This window comes from Fringilla coelebs, assembly GCF_963513975.1.
Source record: "Fringilla coelebs genome assembly, chromosome: 2".
In the NCBI taxonomy this organism is placed as follows: Eukaryota; Metazoa; Chordata; class Aves; order Passeriformes; family Fringillidae; genus Fringilla; species Fringilla coelebs.
In genome coordinates, this window is record NC_140029.1 from 64,552,794 (window position 1) to 64,567,081 (window position 14,288).

Here is a 14,288-nt window from a genome sequence, read left to right on the forward strand (position 1 = left end):
CTGCTCAGAAGAGGGTAACAATAGGCCCTGCCTCCCTGCTGCACTGACCTTCATAGGGTAGTGGATATTTGTCCCTTATATTTGTGGAATTTAGGTGACCTGTGCTGGACTCCCAGCATTCTTCTGACAGAAAACCTTACAGCCTGTATATGTTAATCTAGCAACTTGAAATTTGAGGTGAACATTAATACTAGAACTGACTTTGGTACTAACAAAGCAACAGGCCAAGCGCTGAACTATGGGTTCCATTTTCCATAGATGTAAAATCAGCAGTTTTTTCACAGCACCTGACTCTAGCTGCCCCCTTTCCCTCAGTTTTGAGGGCTTTATATGTTCATTGATTGTATAAAGTCTTCTTCTTTCATTCCAGAAAGGTGGTGATGCTGAATTAAACCTTTTTGTTTCTCAGCTAGATGAGCTTGTTAAATAGCATAAACAATCATCAGGTACTCAGTTAATCAAATGAAACTTTATTTCTGTGAATTCTTATACCAACATCATGAAGTTTTTAGCTGAACAACTGATACACGTGTACAGCTTAAGCAGCTCTGAATGGAAAAATTACTGCTTACGTCAACTTCAGAAGGTAAACTCTCAAAAATGCCACCAGCTTCTTGCTGTAGGTTGTTTTAAATACCCTGCTTCTCTTGAAGCTTCAATTTTTGTATTAAAAACTGCAACCATGAGCTTTAAAAAATGAAAGCAAAGACAAATCTAAGAAATAGATTGAAGTATTTACTGAGGTGGAGTCTGTCCTCACCTTTTCATAACTATTAGAAACATGTACAAATATACTATTTATCTTAGCTAGACAACTTTGAAAAGAAGGGGAAGTCTAACAACTCTTAAAGCCTCATCCTCCTACCTGAATAATTTAAACATTTGGTATAAATTCCTTTTTAAGTTCTGACAATTCAGAGTAGTGCTGCCCCTATTGTACCAGTCAGTCAAGCTGTATTTGTGCAATAGATACTGAAGATTCTCCATCATGCCCTGCTTTAACTGCCTTTTCTCATGGTATATGAAAGCGAGATGAATTGTTCTTTCTGCACTTGGAGGCTGGAGGAGCAAGATTTTGTGGAACTGGAGCAACCACCTTCCATCAAAGAGGCTGCAACAATGCAAGGAATGAGCCAGTTTAAGTGCACCCTGGCTCCACTGCAAGAGGCAGCAGGTATTGAGGGGATTTCAAGCTTGTTCCTATTTCTGGGATCTGAAAGGGAAGCTGTAACATGCAAAACTAGGTTGTTCCAGCTCTGTCTCTGACAAATGTAGTTGCTGTGACAAGCTGCTGATCTCCATGTAGCTGTGATGATGTCAGTGAGTTAAAGGGCTCTGTCTGTGCCCCCCACTGCCCCCACACTGGTGGGCTGCAGTCAGAGCACCCAGGCAGCATCTCTGTACAGCTCAAGTTTGTGCTGTTCTAAGACCTGCTTGACTTATTCCAGGATAAGGCAGTAGCTGCTTCTTACAAAGCAGAACATACTTGTAGAAAGAGCATTCTACTTGAAGAATAAAAGGGGTATCTGGAAAGAGGTGTCGTTGCATCGTTTTGGATAGTACTGACTAACTGCAGGTTTAATCAAACAATGTGACCAAGCAGGCCATGCCCTTCAGGCCTGAAGGTGATACAAGCTATCCGTCACACCAGCTTTTTCCACTTGGCTGAAGAGGCACAGCATGTGGCAAGACTCCAGCCCTAGTAAGACTGCTATGTCAGAGACCACGGTGTCAGTTAACAACTCTCTTCTGGATTTCTGTTCCTCTTCAGCTTCCTGTCCTTCCAGCATGTGGCCTTATTCATGCCAAGGTGATCTAAATGGGAGCCTGCACAGAGTTACAATTCTGTGCTCAGAGACAGCAGCTATTTTCAGCAGTGTCCCTTGTGTTAAGTGGTGCTTAGCATACTCCAGCACTTCTTGAAAGGATTTAGGAAACAATGCAATGCAGCAAAGCCTTAATGTTGTTACTGTGCTTCTTTTATCAAAAATGTAGGCATATCTTGGGCTCTTAGTCTCACATAAGGTAAGGGATGAATGTTTCCTACTTTTATAAACCCATTTACTAGGACAGAGTATGTAAGTCAGCCCCTCTTCCATGACCTTAACAAGTCACAGAGCAGCAGGGAGCCAGAGCAGGACAGGGGTGTAGCTGGAGAAGGAAAGGTCTCTCTAGGTGAGGGATATGTCCAAGTCATCTATACTCAGCAAGATTAGACAAGAACTGATGTTATTTTGAGTCAGACATCAGCAACAACTGCAAAAGGTCACAACTGCAGCACAATTTTAAAACCAGTGCTTTGCTGTAGACAACTCACAACCTACTCTTGCATGTTACATTTAAACCCCACAGGTCAATGTAAATATTTTTAGCACCAGTACAGGTCAGGAAAGACATTTATGACATGCAGTGTACCTAGTGCAAAATCTGTAAGAGGGAGATAGTTCTGCTTGTGCAATTCAAGCAACATATACACACCTCCATAAAATCACCTGATTTTAAAAGATTACAAATCTTAAACTGGAGTTGAGTTCCTAAAATTAGGTCACTGATTTGGTTCTGCTCAGACCATCATGTGATCTATGTGTTTTTCATCATTTATTTAAATGACCCTTGACCAATCTCTTGTTCTTCGTCTGCTAGGCGGTATCAGTAAGAATCTATCTGTTTCATCAGGAGTTTCCGGCTGTACTCGTAGGCAAGGAACAGTGCTCCATTGGCCACGAATGCACGGATCATAGTTGGTGTTAGTCCAGAATACAAGGCAAGCACGCCTAGAAATGAAACCAGAGCCAGTTAGCCATTAATTGAAGTGGCTGTCTGCATCAACCCCTCTGCTCTTACCTGTGAAGGATACTGATGCAAGGCTTCCACACTCAGGAGTGTGAACACAGCTGAACTCACTGGTGCAGCTACTGATTGTAGTTGTACTGGATATTGAAATGGGAGTATCTAATGTTGTAACAGGAGTTTAGCCATGTAAGGGCTTATGCTAGATGCTTATTTCAGGTATGACAAGGTCTTGGCCAGCTGAGATAGCGTGACAGTGGCTGTACCATGGCTGACAAGGGGGCAGCAAGACTATATTAGAGCCATGCCCCAAGTCAGACTCCAGTTCTGATGAGGATCCTACCTAGCAATGGGGCCAGGATTCATGTCTGCTGCAATGTATATTCTCTCATGTACATTCACCCTCTTCCAAAGTGCCTGACACAGGCCTTTTCCAGAGAGGAGATGCTGAGGTAGATGCCTCAAGTTTCCAGGCTGGATAGGGCTGTTTGATAAATCAATCCTCAACCATATATTAACTTCTAGAGGTGAAGAAAACTTCTGCATGGAACTTACCTAGTTCCTTCAGTTTTCATGTATAGGTTTGGTCACAAGTAATAGAGCCCATTTCTTTATCTGCTTTTAATGCATAGTAAGCTTTTGTTAGGTTTAAGTGTTGTCATCTCCTGAACCAAGAGGCAGGGAAGATGAAGAAGGTCTCTGTTTCTAGATTCCAAGCTTTCCACACTACATGAGGTAGATATTTGTTTGCTAGAAACAGTTATTGTCAGTCTCTAACGCATTATCACTGGACTAGGTTTCTTAAGTGATTTTGGGTATTGGAGGGTATAGATTTCAGTCTGCAGCCCTAGAGATTCAGTTGATCTGCTTGGATACTCACCTTCGGTTCTCACAACAGTTACAAACGTTCCCATAAAGCCTGCCTGTTTTCCAGCCATTGAAAGAACCTGAATTCTAGATTTGACACAGTCCACAGGATACACAGCAATCCACAGACAGCTGCCTCCGAAACCTCCACTTAGTAACAAAGGAATGGGACCTGAAAGTTAAGAAATACGCTTTTATACACCACAATATTCACCAACACAAATATAACATTATTTCATCTACAGGATTCAAAGGGAACAGAGGAAGCTGCTTATGACAAAAGAGCAGTTGCTGTTCTCTCATTAACCTTTAAGTTAATTTCTTGCCACTGGTAGATTGCAAGTCAACTAGAAACTCAAAGATTATAGAGTGCCTCAGATTATTGGCAGTGTTTAAAAAACTATAACTCAGAATTCAATTTTGATTGTGTTAACTAAATTCATTTTTAACACTTGTAATCACTTTCTAAGGTTAATTGTGAAATGGTTTAGAGTAACATCATATAGTGTTACTAATCATATATAGAGAATTTGGTAGAATTATTTTGTAATCAGTCATTTCTTACATGATGCACTCTGATTTTGTATTTCTGATCAGATATTTGTAAATGTTTTGTTACATGTCCAGAATGCATGCAGCTGAAATCCTGGCTCCAAGCAAGACTGGTTCAGTCTTTTAACAGGCGACAGGCAATCTTTATTCTGGCATCACCATGTTTTTCTCATTTCTAATTTTCAATCTCAGTGTTCTCTTACTATCATTGTAACTACATCTAATGGTCAGCATGCAGTTCAGCATATACTTGAACGCACTGTTCAAGAGAATGTAGTTAAATACTTCAAAATCACTCTGAATGGCAGCTGAAATTAAATAGTTCAGAGTTGTCTTACACTGTGGGGTCAGATATTTCAGCAGTTTTGTAGTATTAGCTCACTGTGTTAATTCTCTATTATCCTGCTTCATTGGAAAATGGTCACTTCAATAATTTATTACTATGTATACACAAGACACAGCCCTCCATATTTAGGATACCTAATTTTCTTCATTTTGCATGTACTTAACAACATTATTAGCATATCTTCAGGGAAGATATGCCCCCCTTTATGTCCCCCATGACAGCATGCTAAAACCCACCTGTAAAAAGGCACCATACCTAATTCATCTTTTGATCTCCCAGAGGCAAAGAATGTCCGGCTCAGTTCATACCCTCCAAAGAAGAAAAAATAGCCTGGGACTTCCCGCAGCAAAGTGCTTGACAGGCCACGATAAAATCCAAGGGGACCATCCTTTTGGATAACACCTTTCACTACTGACCAAACTGTACTGAGAGAGGTTGACCCAGTTAGTGATACTTACTAGCCAGATAATGAGAAGTTATAACCAATAGGCAACTACAGCAACAATTAATGGTGAGACCTATTGTGCAAACAATTGATTTCATACCAGTCTTAGAGCAAGATCCTTCACTGGCATCTGGCTTTACTGTCACCCAGAAGGTCAGCAGGCTGTGACCCTCCCAGCCACAACTCTTCTCTGGTTAGCAGTGCACTATAAATGTGACACTGGGCCAATACAGGATTTGAAGAAATAATATACAAGAAAGTGTTTCAGGGATATTGACCTGGGTGTATACTTACTTGTGTCCCTGGATTATCTTTCCTGACAACTGCATTTCATGCATGGCCTGTAGCCGGCACTTCACCAGCTCTGTGGGACAGAGGACAAGGGTGGCAAAGGCAGAGGCAAAGGAGCCTGCAGCAGCATTCTGTAGATCACTGCAAGAAAGAAACTGCAGTAGGTATTGGGGCACTGACCTTCAGGGCAGTGAAGCCACTGCACCAGCAATCAGCTTCCTGCACCTCTACCCTAAATACCATCAAGAAAAACTGGCAGTCTTAGGGGAAATATTCTTAAGGGCAAAGGGCAGTTACTAGAACTAGGAGGAAAAACCTAGCTCATCCCATATTCTTATACAACTGAAAGACAACCTTCTGACACCAAAGAGATATGTTGCAACCTCTAACCTTTTTGCTATACTTCAGTAATTGCAGCAGAGTAAAAGCCAGGAAGGGAAGATTTGATAGCATCTATGAAGATTTCCATAGACTTGTTTTACTGAGAAACTTTTGGTTACTTATTACTTCCTCAAAGAGAACAGGAGCAATAATCACCTCATATAGATAGATGTCAGTATTTTCAAATTCATCTTACCAGTATTAATAAAGGCTTTCAGTGGAAGATGCTAGAAAACTGAAAGCAGGCACAATGGATCACTGTAATCTTTGTATGGATGTGCTGCTATGAATGCAACCATGTGAATCAGAGACAGCACAAACATAAACCACACCACCAAACAAGACAGCACTGTCATCTGCAATGACTCAGTGTTCCAAAACTGGGGCTTATTTTGTGGTGATTTTACACATACCACAGATTCTGAGTTGCTAAACTGCCAGGACTCAAAAGGCTGGTACTCAAGGGCAACACTGCTTTATAATGAATTTTAAACAGGCTCCTACAGACCCTGGTGTTTTGGACAGGAGCTGCATAATAGCATAGAAGTGGAGCTTCTCTTTCAGAACCTGCTGAGGAGTCAGCACAGCTGAGACTGATCTCACTGCAGCACAGAAATTCTTTCCATCCCAGGGAGATGTTTGCCTTGTGCCCAGCAGTTTGATACATCTATAGTATCAGAGATTAAAGCTACAACTCTTCACCTTGAAGCATCACAAAACTTAAGTTGTGACATGAAGCAAAGCTCATGACATTCAGATATGGCAGTAATGAGAACTTTCAAAGTGGAAGATATCAGTAACTGCCTGCAGAGCAGCAAATGGAATTTAGCACTTCTCTTTCCAATTTATTGTCTCACTTTAGACTTTATGATGAAATCTGTTGGTTGAACTAAGCATATGTTAAAAGATAAACAGAATTTAGCATTTCTCTCTTCATTTCTTTTCTTTGTGACTTGTGCATCAGTGATATGTATTCCTTTAACTGAAAAATATTTTATAGTTTGTCCTTTTCTGAAGGTGTAACAGTACAGTAGCAATGGGTGAGGAAGTCCTGGACAGACCGTGTGTTCTCATCAGGGCCCTGCTGAAGACTATGTCAATACAATTCTCTCTTACATGTGCCTCATAAGGTGCCCCCACAATGATCCAGATGAAGAGAATAAGGAAACAACACCAAGGGACAACCTTTTGAGTAAACTTAAATTCTTTAATGTTTTGTCCTAGAACAGCTCTGCAGTCACACTATTTGACCTTGAATGACCAAGGCATTAAAGAGCCATCTTGGATCTGAAAAGCATCATTACCTGACCAAGGAAATAACTGTCAGATGCCAAAGGTGCTTGCTCTTGCTACATAACTCACATTGCCATTCTGTATCCAACTCCAAAGACAGAGTAGTACACCAATATACTGTTTCAAAGTTTCCTGCACCACTTTCCCTACATCCAGCATAACCATGGTGCCTCAGTCACTAGATGATCCTAGGACATCTGCACATCTGTGGTCTACCTCCCAGCATGATCACAAAAGACAGTGAAGAAGTGAAACATATTGCTGGTAGGCCTACCTCCTACATTTTAATGGGTAGGAAAAGGTAAGGGGTTTGTAGGGCGAGCAAGCTTTTGAACCTTAAATAAATACATTTTTAAAAGCAAGACAATATTAGAAAAGTGTCCTTCTCCCTTAGTATGCCTCCTTGTAAGAAAGGCCTCTACCTCCCCTGCAAAATCAGAACAACCTAGATATTAAAACAATAAAACTTTCAGGTGTTGAAATGCTCCATCCTATTGGTAAAAATGCTCCAGGTCTTGAATACTCCAGTTAAGCTGTGATCATCTAAACCAGCCAGCTGCACTGGCTGGTTAGTAGATGGCTCTGTTATATTACTGTCACACTAAGGCCTATATTCCAAAATTTAGTACCCTGTCAGAGGAGAGCCTGGAACCTCACTTGCACCTGATAGTACAGTATTGGCAAATAGCAATTGCATTAAATTTTATATACCTTTTTGTTTTAAAATACAAACCAGATATTTATTACTAACCTGAGCTTTGTTTTCCTGTCTACTCCAACGATTCTTCTCACAATTTGTTGGCAAAATCCATAGCACATGAACAGAACGGAGTTCTCTGCAATGTTGGCTACAAGCGCTGGTGAGGTTCCCTTGTAGAAGCCTCGAAATCCCACTTGCTTATAGGTTTTGACAAAACAGTCAACAAGTCCTTTGTACATGTTGGGGAAGGTCTGCATCTTCACCTTTGCAGTGTCAAAGGGCTGGCCAGTCACCACACAGGCTGTCCCACCTAGGCAAGCAGTGGAAGTTAACAGTGGCTGAAGGTTATCACAACTGCAACACCTATGCTGGAGCACCAGCATTAGGAAAATCACACAGAAAGCAAAGATTAATTAATTCCCTGTAGGAAAAGACAAGTGCACTGATTTTAGCACAATGGTGTCAATTGTCACTGGTGAATTTAGTTACCTTAAGAAAAAAAAATGAGGCAAAGGAGCAGTAACATCACGATTCTCATAAAATATTTTTTTATCTTGTGAAAAGCAGGCATCTAAATGAATCAGCTCACTTTTAGAAACTTGTACCAAATTAGAGGTATTGTTCTGCAATCAAGTCACTTGTGTCAATGAGTTAAATAACATTTTCCTTAGCCCATTAATGCAGTGGTTCAGAAGGCATCTCTGATTTTACATTCCAATAATAACAAAAAAAAATCTCAGCCCTGAAAGATTAGTAATCAAGTGATTCCTCCAGGACAAGAGGAACAGTGCTGAGAGTGCTAAACTGATCATACACAGTAAATTGATAACCAAAGACTCAAACCCTTTACTTCAAAACTCCAGGTGGCTCTTAGGCACATTTCTTTCCAGAGACTGGAAGTGTCAAGTGTAAGCTGAAAAAGGGCAAAAGGGCAAAGTTTCTCAACATGTTATCTATTCCAAACTGAACTGCAAGGTCAATACCCTGAAAACTTGTGTGATATTTCCATCAATGTAATCCATAACCATTTTGCTCACAGCGCAGTGTTCTTCTGCAAGATCTAACTCAATTCTGTAGTCTGCAGGAAGAGCTGATGTTACAGTTTTTCAGTAAGAAACAGTGTAGAGTGATAGCAATCTATTAGAAGCAGACTGACAGGAAACACATGATAGGTGTACCTTATATAGGGTTCATGGTTTTGTTTTGTAGCAAGAGAGAACTTTACTAAAACAGAAGCTGATCTTTAACCAAAGCACAATTGACATGCACATACATTAAATTATCTGTAAATACAGATAGGAAAGCAACTGAAATGGAAACAAATTTGTGCATCCAGTTAAGATTAGTTGTTTTTCTTTTAAGTGGGGATAAGCGTAAGTATTTGTTTAACTAGTGTTATTAGCAGTCCATTTTACTCTTTGCAAACACATTTGTATAACATTGTTCTTGCTTCTCTGCAAAGAGGCACTCCAGGCCTTTGAGAGAAACTCAGGATCTGCCATAAAACCTCCTTCCCAACCAGACAGATGATTAAGAGCTTCAGAGCAAATCATGCAAGGAAGCACAAGGAGTTTTCTGCTCTGGAAGGATAACCAAGGAGAAAAGTAGCTGGCTCAGACCTGTAACACCCATGTAAGCTACAAATGGAAAACAGAGCTGGGAAGGCTCAGCCAGTGTTATTTGCAGGGAAGTCAGGTAGATATTAATCTACAGGACAAATGCTAGGTTCCTGTAATAAAATAGTGGTTGTTGGAAGATATCCTGGGAAACCAGGAATGTTCTTGGAAATGTAAAGCTGAAAAATTGGGAGTTGACAGAATGGCTGTTCCAAAAAGGCTGTTAATGGAGTTGGCTCAAAGAGCCTAGTAAACTGCAACAATGAACCTTGTAAGCCTCAAGATAAAGACCAGGAGTCCTAGTTATTATCTGAAATACTAAGGAAAAAATAATTCTTCCAGCCAGCAATAAAGAGTCACAAAAAACCAACCCAACTACAAATTTAAAATAAACCAGAAACCCAAAAAGTCAAATCTGTTTGAACATTCAGACAAGCATGGTCCTAATAATACAGCAGTGGTGGGGAAAAGAGTCCTACTGAATCAAAAAAGGTATTGGAGATTGCTTAGATCCTAGGCAAAGGACTGTGACCACAGACAGCCAAATGACTTATTTATTCTTGGGCAGAATTTGCTTGCCTCAATGTGTCATTACTTATCAGGTAGTCAAGGCTGTATCTGGAGGGGAAGGTAAAACCAGGTTATGCATTTTCTGGAGGAATGAGCTGTTTGCTTACTTAATTACATTTTCTGAAGAGTGCAGAGATTGCCACACTAGACTTGTGCTGTTACCCTTTCTTTCTCATTGCACTGTTAACCTCCACTCTGATAAATGACTGCAAATAATTTCCATTGAATGCACTTAACACCATTGATACTGCCATATTCACAGCATCAGCATTGCCATGAAAGGACTGACTGTAATATTTATTGTATGGGAAAAAAAAAAAGATCACTAACATTGTCTAAACTAGTTACAAAAGTAAATTAGACAAATCTTCCACCTTTTCCATATAACCACTGTTAGGTTAGAAGTGTCAAAAAGACCCCTTTTCCCTGGCAGAGTTCAAAATTGCATCCCTGCACCACAGACATTACCAACATGGCAATATCAGTGAGAAAATGCAACCATTTCTACACAACTGGTCCAGCAAAATTTTACAGCACAGAGTAGACTGAAGTGGAAGTCAGTTATGCAAATTCATCATGAGTTCTACTACTGAGCTTCACAGGTTTTAGAGATTCACACCAGGATGCTGTCTGAGCCAGAAACCCTTCAGGTAGCCTTTCACTTAGGGACGGTTCCTGTGACAAAAGCAGCACCTCAATCAACCACACACTGACTGCATTACAAAACTCTACTGATACTCTGACTGACTCATAAACTCATGTAAGCAGAACTTAAACCTCCTTATAGAAAATTATTATTCCAAGAAAGGTGTTATGTCTTCTTCACTGTGTGGCAGGGGTTTCACCAGGGAGAGCAACAGTGATACAGTTACAACACCAGCTGAGGTCACTGCTTCTCCTTATACCCTTAAAACACAGAGGGTGAGGCTTTTTATAGCAAGTGGAAACTGCTTTTATGTTTGTCAAAAGCATTAAAACTGTCTCTCAGAAGTTTTGCACAATTAAGCATTACCTGCAGCACCTGCTGTGAGGTCAATAGCAGCCTGAACAGCAGAGTTGATCCTCATGCTTCACACTTGTTTATCAATTATTTCAGAGCAAAGTCTCCCGTTTCCTGTCACGTATGGAGATACTTGTCTCCTGAGGGAAGAGAAAGATAAAACACGCAATTTTCAATAACTTGACAGGCAAGAGCATTACAGGAATGCCCTCAGATCCACTCTTCCACTTAGAGACAGAAAATGATTGTGTTCAGGAATGAGACTTAGCATACTTGTATTTTGACTGATTTTGCTGCATTGGGCAGATGTCCTGGAATATCACTGCCTAGCTTCAGCTTATTTGGGCTTTCCAGCTTATCTCCCTGGATCTCTCAAATGAAAGCAAAAGAGTACATCCAGGGAACAGTGCTGAAGGTTACTTTTATATTGATTATAGAGGCATAGATTTCCCTCAGGTGTCTAAAGCTGGAATATTTCATGCTTGTCTCAGCTCCACAGCTATAAAGCAAAACAGAATCTGCTCTCCTCATGGTGAAGAACAGCTAAGAAAATTCTACCCATGATGACACACTGGGTGGCTTTCAGAAGAGGAGTAGAAAGGGAATGAACATGAACATCTTAAATTGTGTCTGGCTGTCATGTTCCTAGTGCAAGTCCCTCCCACAACAGAATATCATAAATAAGAATTACACCCTGTCTCTCAGGAAGGCAGCTGGAAAGCAGAAATAAAAATGTGACACTTTGAAATAAAACATTCAAATGAATTCAGTTCTCAAGTTTGCGTCAAGATACTTTCACTGGGCAAGCAGTTAAAACAAGCTTATTTATCTGGGGTAAAATAACTCTGCCAAAGAGCTCCCACTGTTTCAGAACCGTGCTGCTGTCTGGCAGTACTGTCAAAAAGCTGCATGAGTCTTAAAACCCACACAAATACACATGTGAATTAGTGCCTCACTGGCTTTTAAGCCTGTCTTCAAGCACAGTACATCAGTAAACAGAACAATTTTCACTCCTCTACCTACTGTAAGGCTTCTTTTGAAGCCTGTTACCTCCCAAAATGTATTTTGCCTTAATTTAAATGGGAAACATAATTCCCAGTAGGCTACCTTGAAAGAATCATAGAAAGACACATTGTATACACCACATCCTTCGTACAAGAAACATAGACACTTGGATACAACCAAGGCTTTAAGAAAGCCTGTCTCTAAACAGATTTATTATTCTTTAACATTAGAAAAATTCACCAGTAGGCCAAATAGTGTCTGTCACTCAGTGCCTTTACCCATCCAATCTGTTGCATAAATCTAAACGAGTTTAAAAAAAATAAAACATTCCTCTTGCAATAAATGGCACTAACACAAATAATTTCACAGTTGTGGCTTTGGATTTGAACTGTTTTGTTACTGACAGCATGGCACACCAGGTGTTACTTCAGTATGGAGGCTCCAAGGCCAAATTATGCTTGGTTGTCCTATATATCTCATTAGTGTTCACACTGCACTCTGAGTTTTGCTCCTCATTTAGGGGAGAAAAAACCAAATCACTGAGACAGACTTTGAATGAAAGGAATAACTGGAGAGCAACAATTGCCTGTGTTCAGTAAAATGTATACTGCTTTCATCATGCTGAGTGCTTATCGATTCATGCCAGTCCTCAAAGGGAGCATATGCCAGATCACCCACAGAAAACTTGGCAGCAGAAGGAGAAAAGTATATGCCTATAAAAATATGGACCTTTTAAGAGACAAGGAAGTTTAGTTGTCTGATCCATATCAGCCCAGTGCCACTTTCAGAAAATTTAAGCCTTAGTCAAAACTAAATTAGTATTATATCAGTACATACCTTTTTTTCCTGTTTGTAATAATACTTCTATATTAAAAGTTGAATGTAGGTAGAACAAGGCAGCAACTGCTCTGTGACTTCCAAAGCAAATCCACACCTCAAACCTGGAAATACAGAAGCATTAGTTAGTGTAACAGGTCCTGCAGAGTCCTCTGCAAGCAGATGTTATTCCAGTCACAGATGTTTCTCTCTGCCCATGCAGTCTCCAAAGGCTGAGAAGGCAGCGCTACTCCTTGCAATAGCCCGCGTGGGCAGGCCGTAGCTCCGCTCCCCAAGGTCACAGCAGGCCGGCACCCGGCGGCGGGAGCGGCGGGGCAGCAGCGCGGCTCGCCGCGGCTGTCACACGTGCTGGCGGCGGGAGCGCACACAGCGCCAGCTCCAGCCCTCCCTCCTCAGGGAGGAAGGCTGAGCACTCCCGCTCCGCCAACTGCCGCCCGTTCGGAGCGGGAAGCCCCGGCCTGCGTTCGGCGGAGGCCCGCGCTGGCAGAGCCCGCCCGTCCCCGGCCCGGTGCCTCTCCCGGGCGGCCGCACCCGCAGCCGCGTCCTCCCGGGGGCCGCGCATCGCCGCGCCCGCCGCGCATCCCGGCCTGTGCGCGGGGCCGAGCCGCGGGAGCCGCCGGGCCGGCCGCCAGCACCCCCGCCCCGCCGGAGAGGGCGAGCCCGCTGCCCCCGCTCGCTGCCCCACTCACCGGAGCCGCCGCCCGCCCGAGCGGCCCCGCCGCCTGTGCCCCGAAATAGGCGGCGATGGAGGCGGCGCGGCCCCGCCGCGGCCCCAGGGAAGGCGAGGGCCGGGCAGGCGGCGGGGGGGCGGCGGGGCTGGGCTCTGTTTAAGCTGGGGTTGGGCTGTGTTTCAGCTTACTGAGCAGGATGCAACCGAATTTATGAATTAAAACCACTCTTTTTTTACATTTCTTGGTGTTTTTTATTTTTTTAAGATGTATGTTTGTTTATTTTTTTCTTCTAGTTTGGTGAATTTGTTGTGGTTTTTTTTTTTGTTTGTTTTGTTTTAAAGGATTTATTTAAGAATTGTGTATCCTGAAACAGCGACAGTTCGTGGATACAGAGGAACTGCCGTGAGTCCCAAGACACTCTCCTAAGCTGTCACTTTCATGATCCTGGCTTTTTGGGACTTTGAGGTGGCATACAATGGCCTAAGCCACTATGGCAAGGGCTAATATCCTTTTCTCTGCTGAAAGTACACAATGCTTTCTTTTCTTCCTTTTGATTTTTTTTTCCCTTTTGATTTGCAGTTACCTGAAGTGCTTGCAATAAGGCTTATCAGGAACAATGTCTGGTTGAAAGCAGTAGGACTCTGTACAGTGTGTGGCAAGGTAAATGAGCAGCAGCCATAATGTGTATCAGTGATCAGTCATATTTGAGATGCTCTGCCAGACCAGGCAGTGTTTCTGGGAAGCACTATAATCCCTGTTGAGCTGCACATGTGTTTGCGTGGGTTGAGACACGCAGACCTACATATTTTATCTTAGATCCATGGTGTTTTCCATCAAATAAAACTGATGGGTCCTACTTTCACAGCGCGAACCAAGGAAAAAACAGCATAAACAAAATTATAAACTTAAATGTATCCTTTTTTT

General features: G+C 41.9%; 1 protein-coding gene across 2 annotated transcripts; it reads right to left on the reverse strand.

Moving 5' to 3' along the window:
* Positions 1 to 471: 471 nt before the first annotated feature.
* On the reverse strand, positions 472 to 14,040 carry SLC25A15 (solute carrier family 25 member 15). 2 transcript variants are annotated; one of them, XM_084226461.1, is made up of 8 exons: positions 13,383 to 14,040; positions 12,694 to 12,797; positions 10,864 to 10,991; positions 7,717 to 7,975; positions 5,295 to 5,432; positions 4,811 to 4,980; positions 3,671 to 3,829; positions 472 to 2,774 (listed from the first exon to the last, which is right to left on the reverse strand). In XM_084226461.1, exons 3-8 carry the CDS (start codon positions 10,916 to 10,918, stop codon positions 2,650 to 2,652), a joined length of 906 nt encoding a protein of 301 aa, XP_084082587.1. In that variant the 5' UTR covers positions 10,919 to 10,991; positions 12,694 to 12,797; positions 13,383 to 14,040; the 3' UTR covers positions 472 to 2,649. The 2 variants fall into 2 exon arrangements, with proteins under 2 accessions (XP_084082587.1, XP_084082588.1); XM_084226462.1 differs by having other exon boundaries at positions 13,225 to 14,040.
* Positions 14,041 to 14,288: the final 248 nt, after the last annotated feature.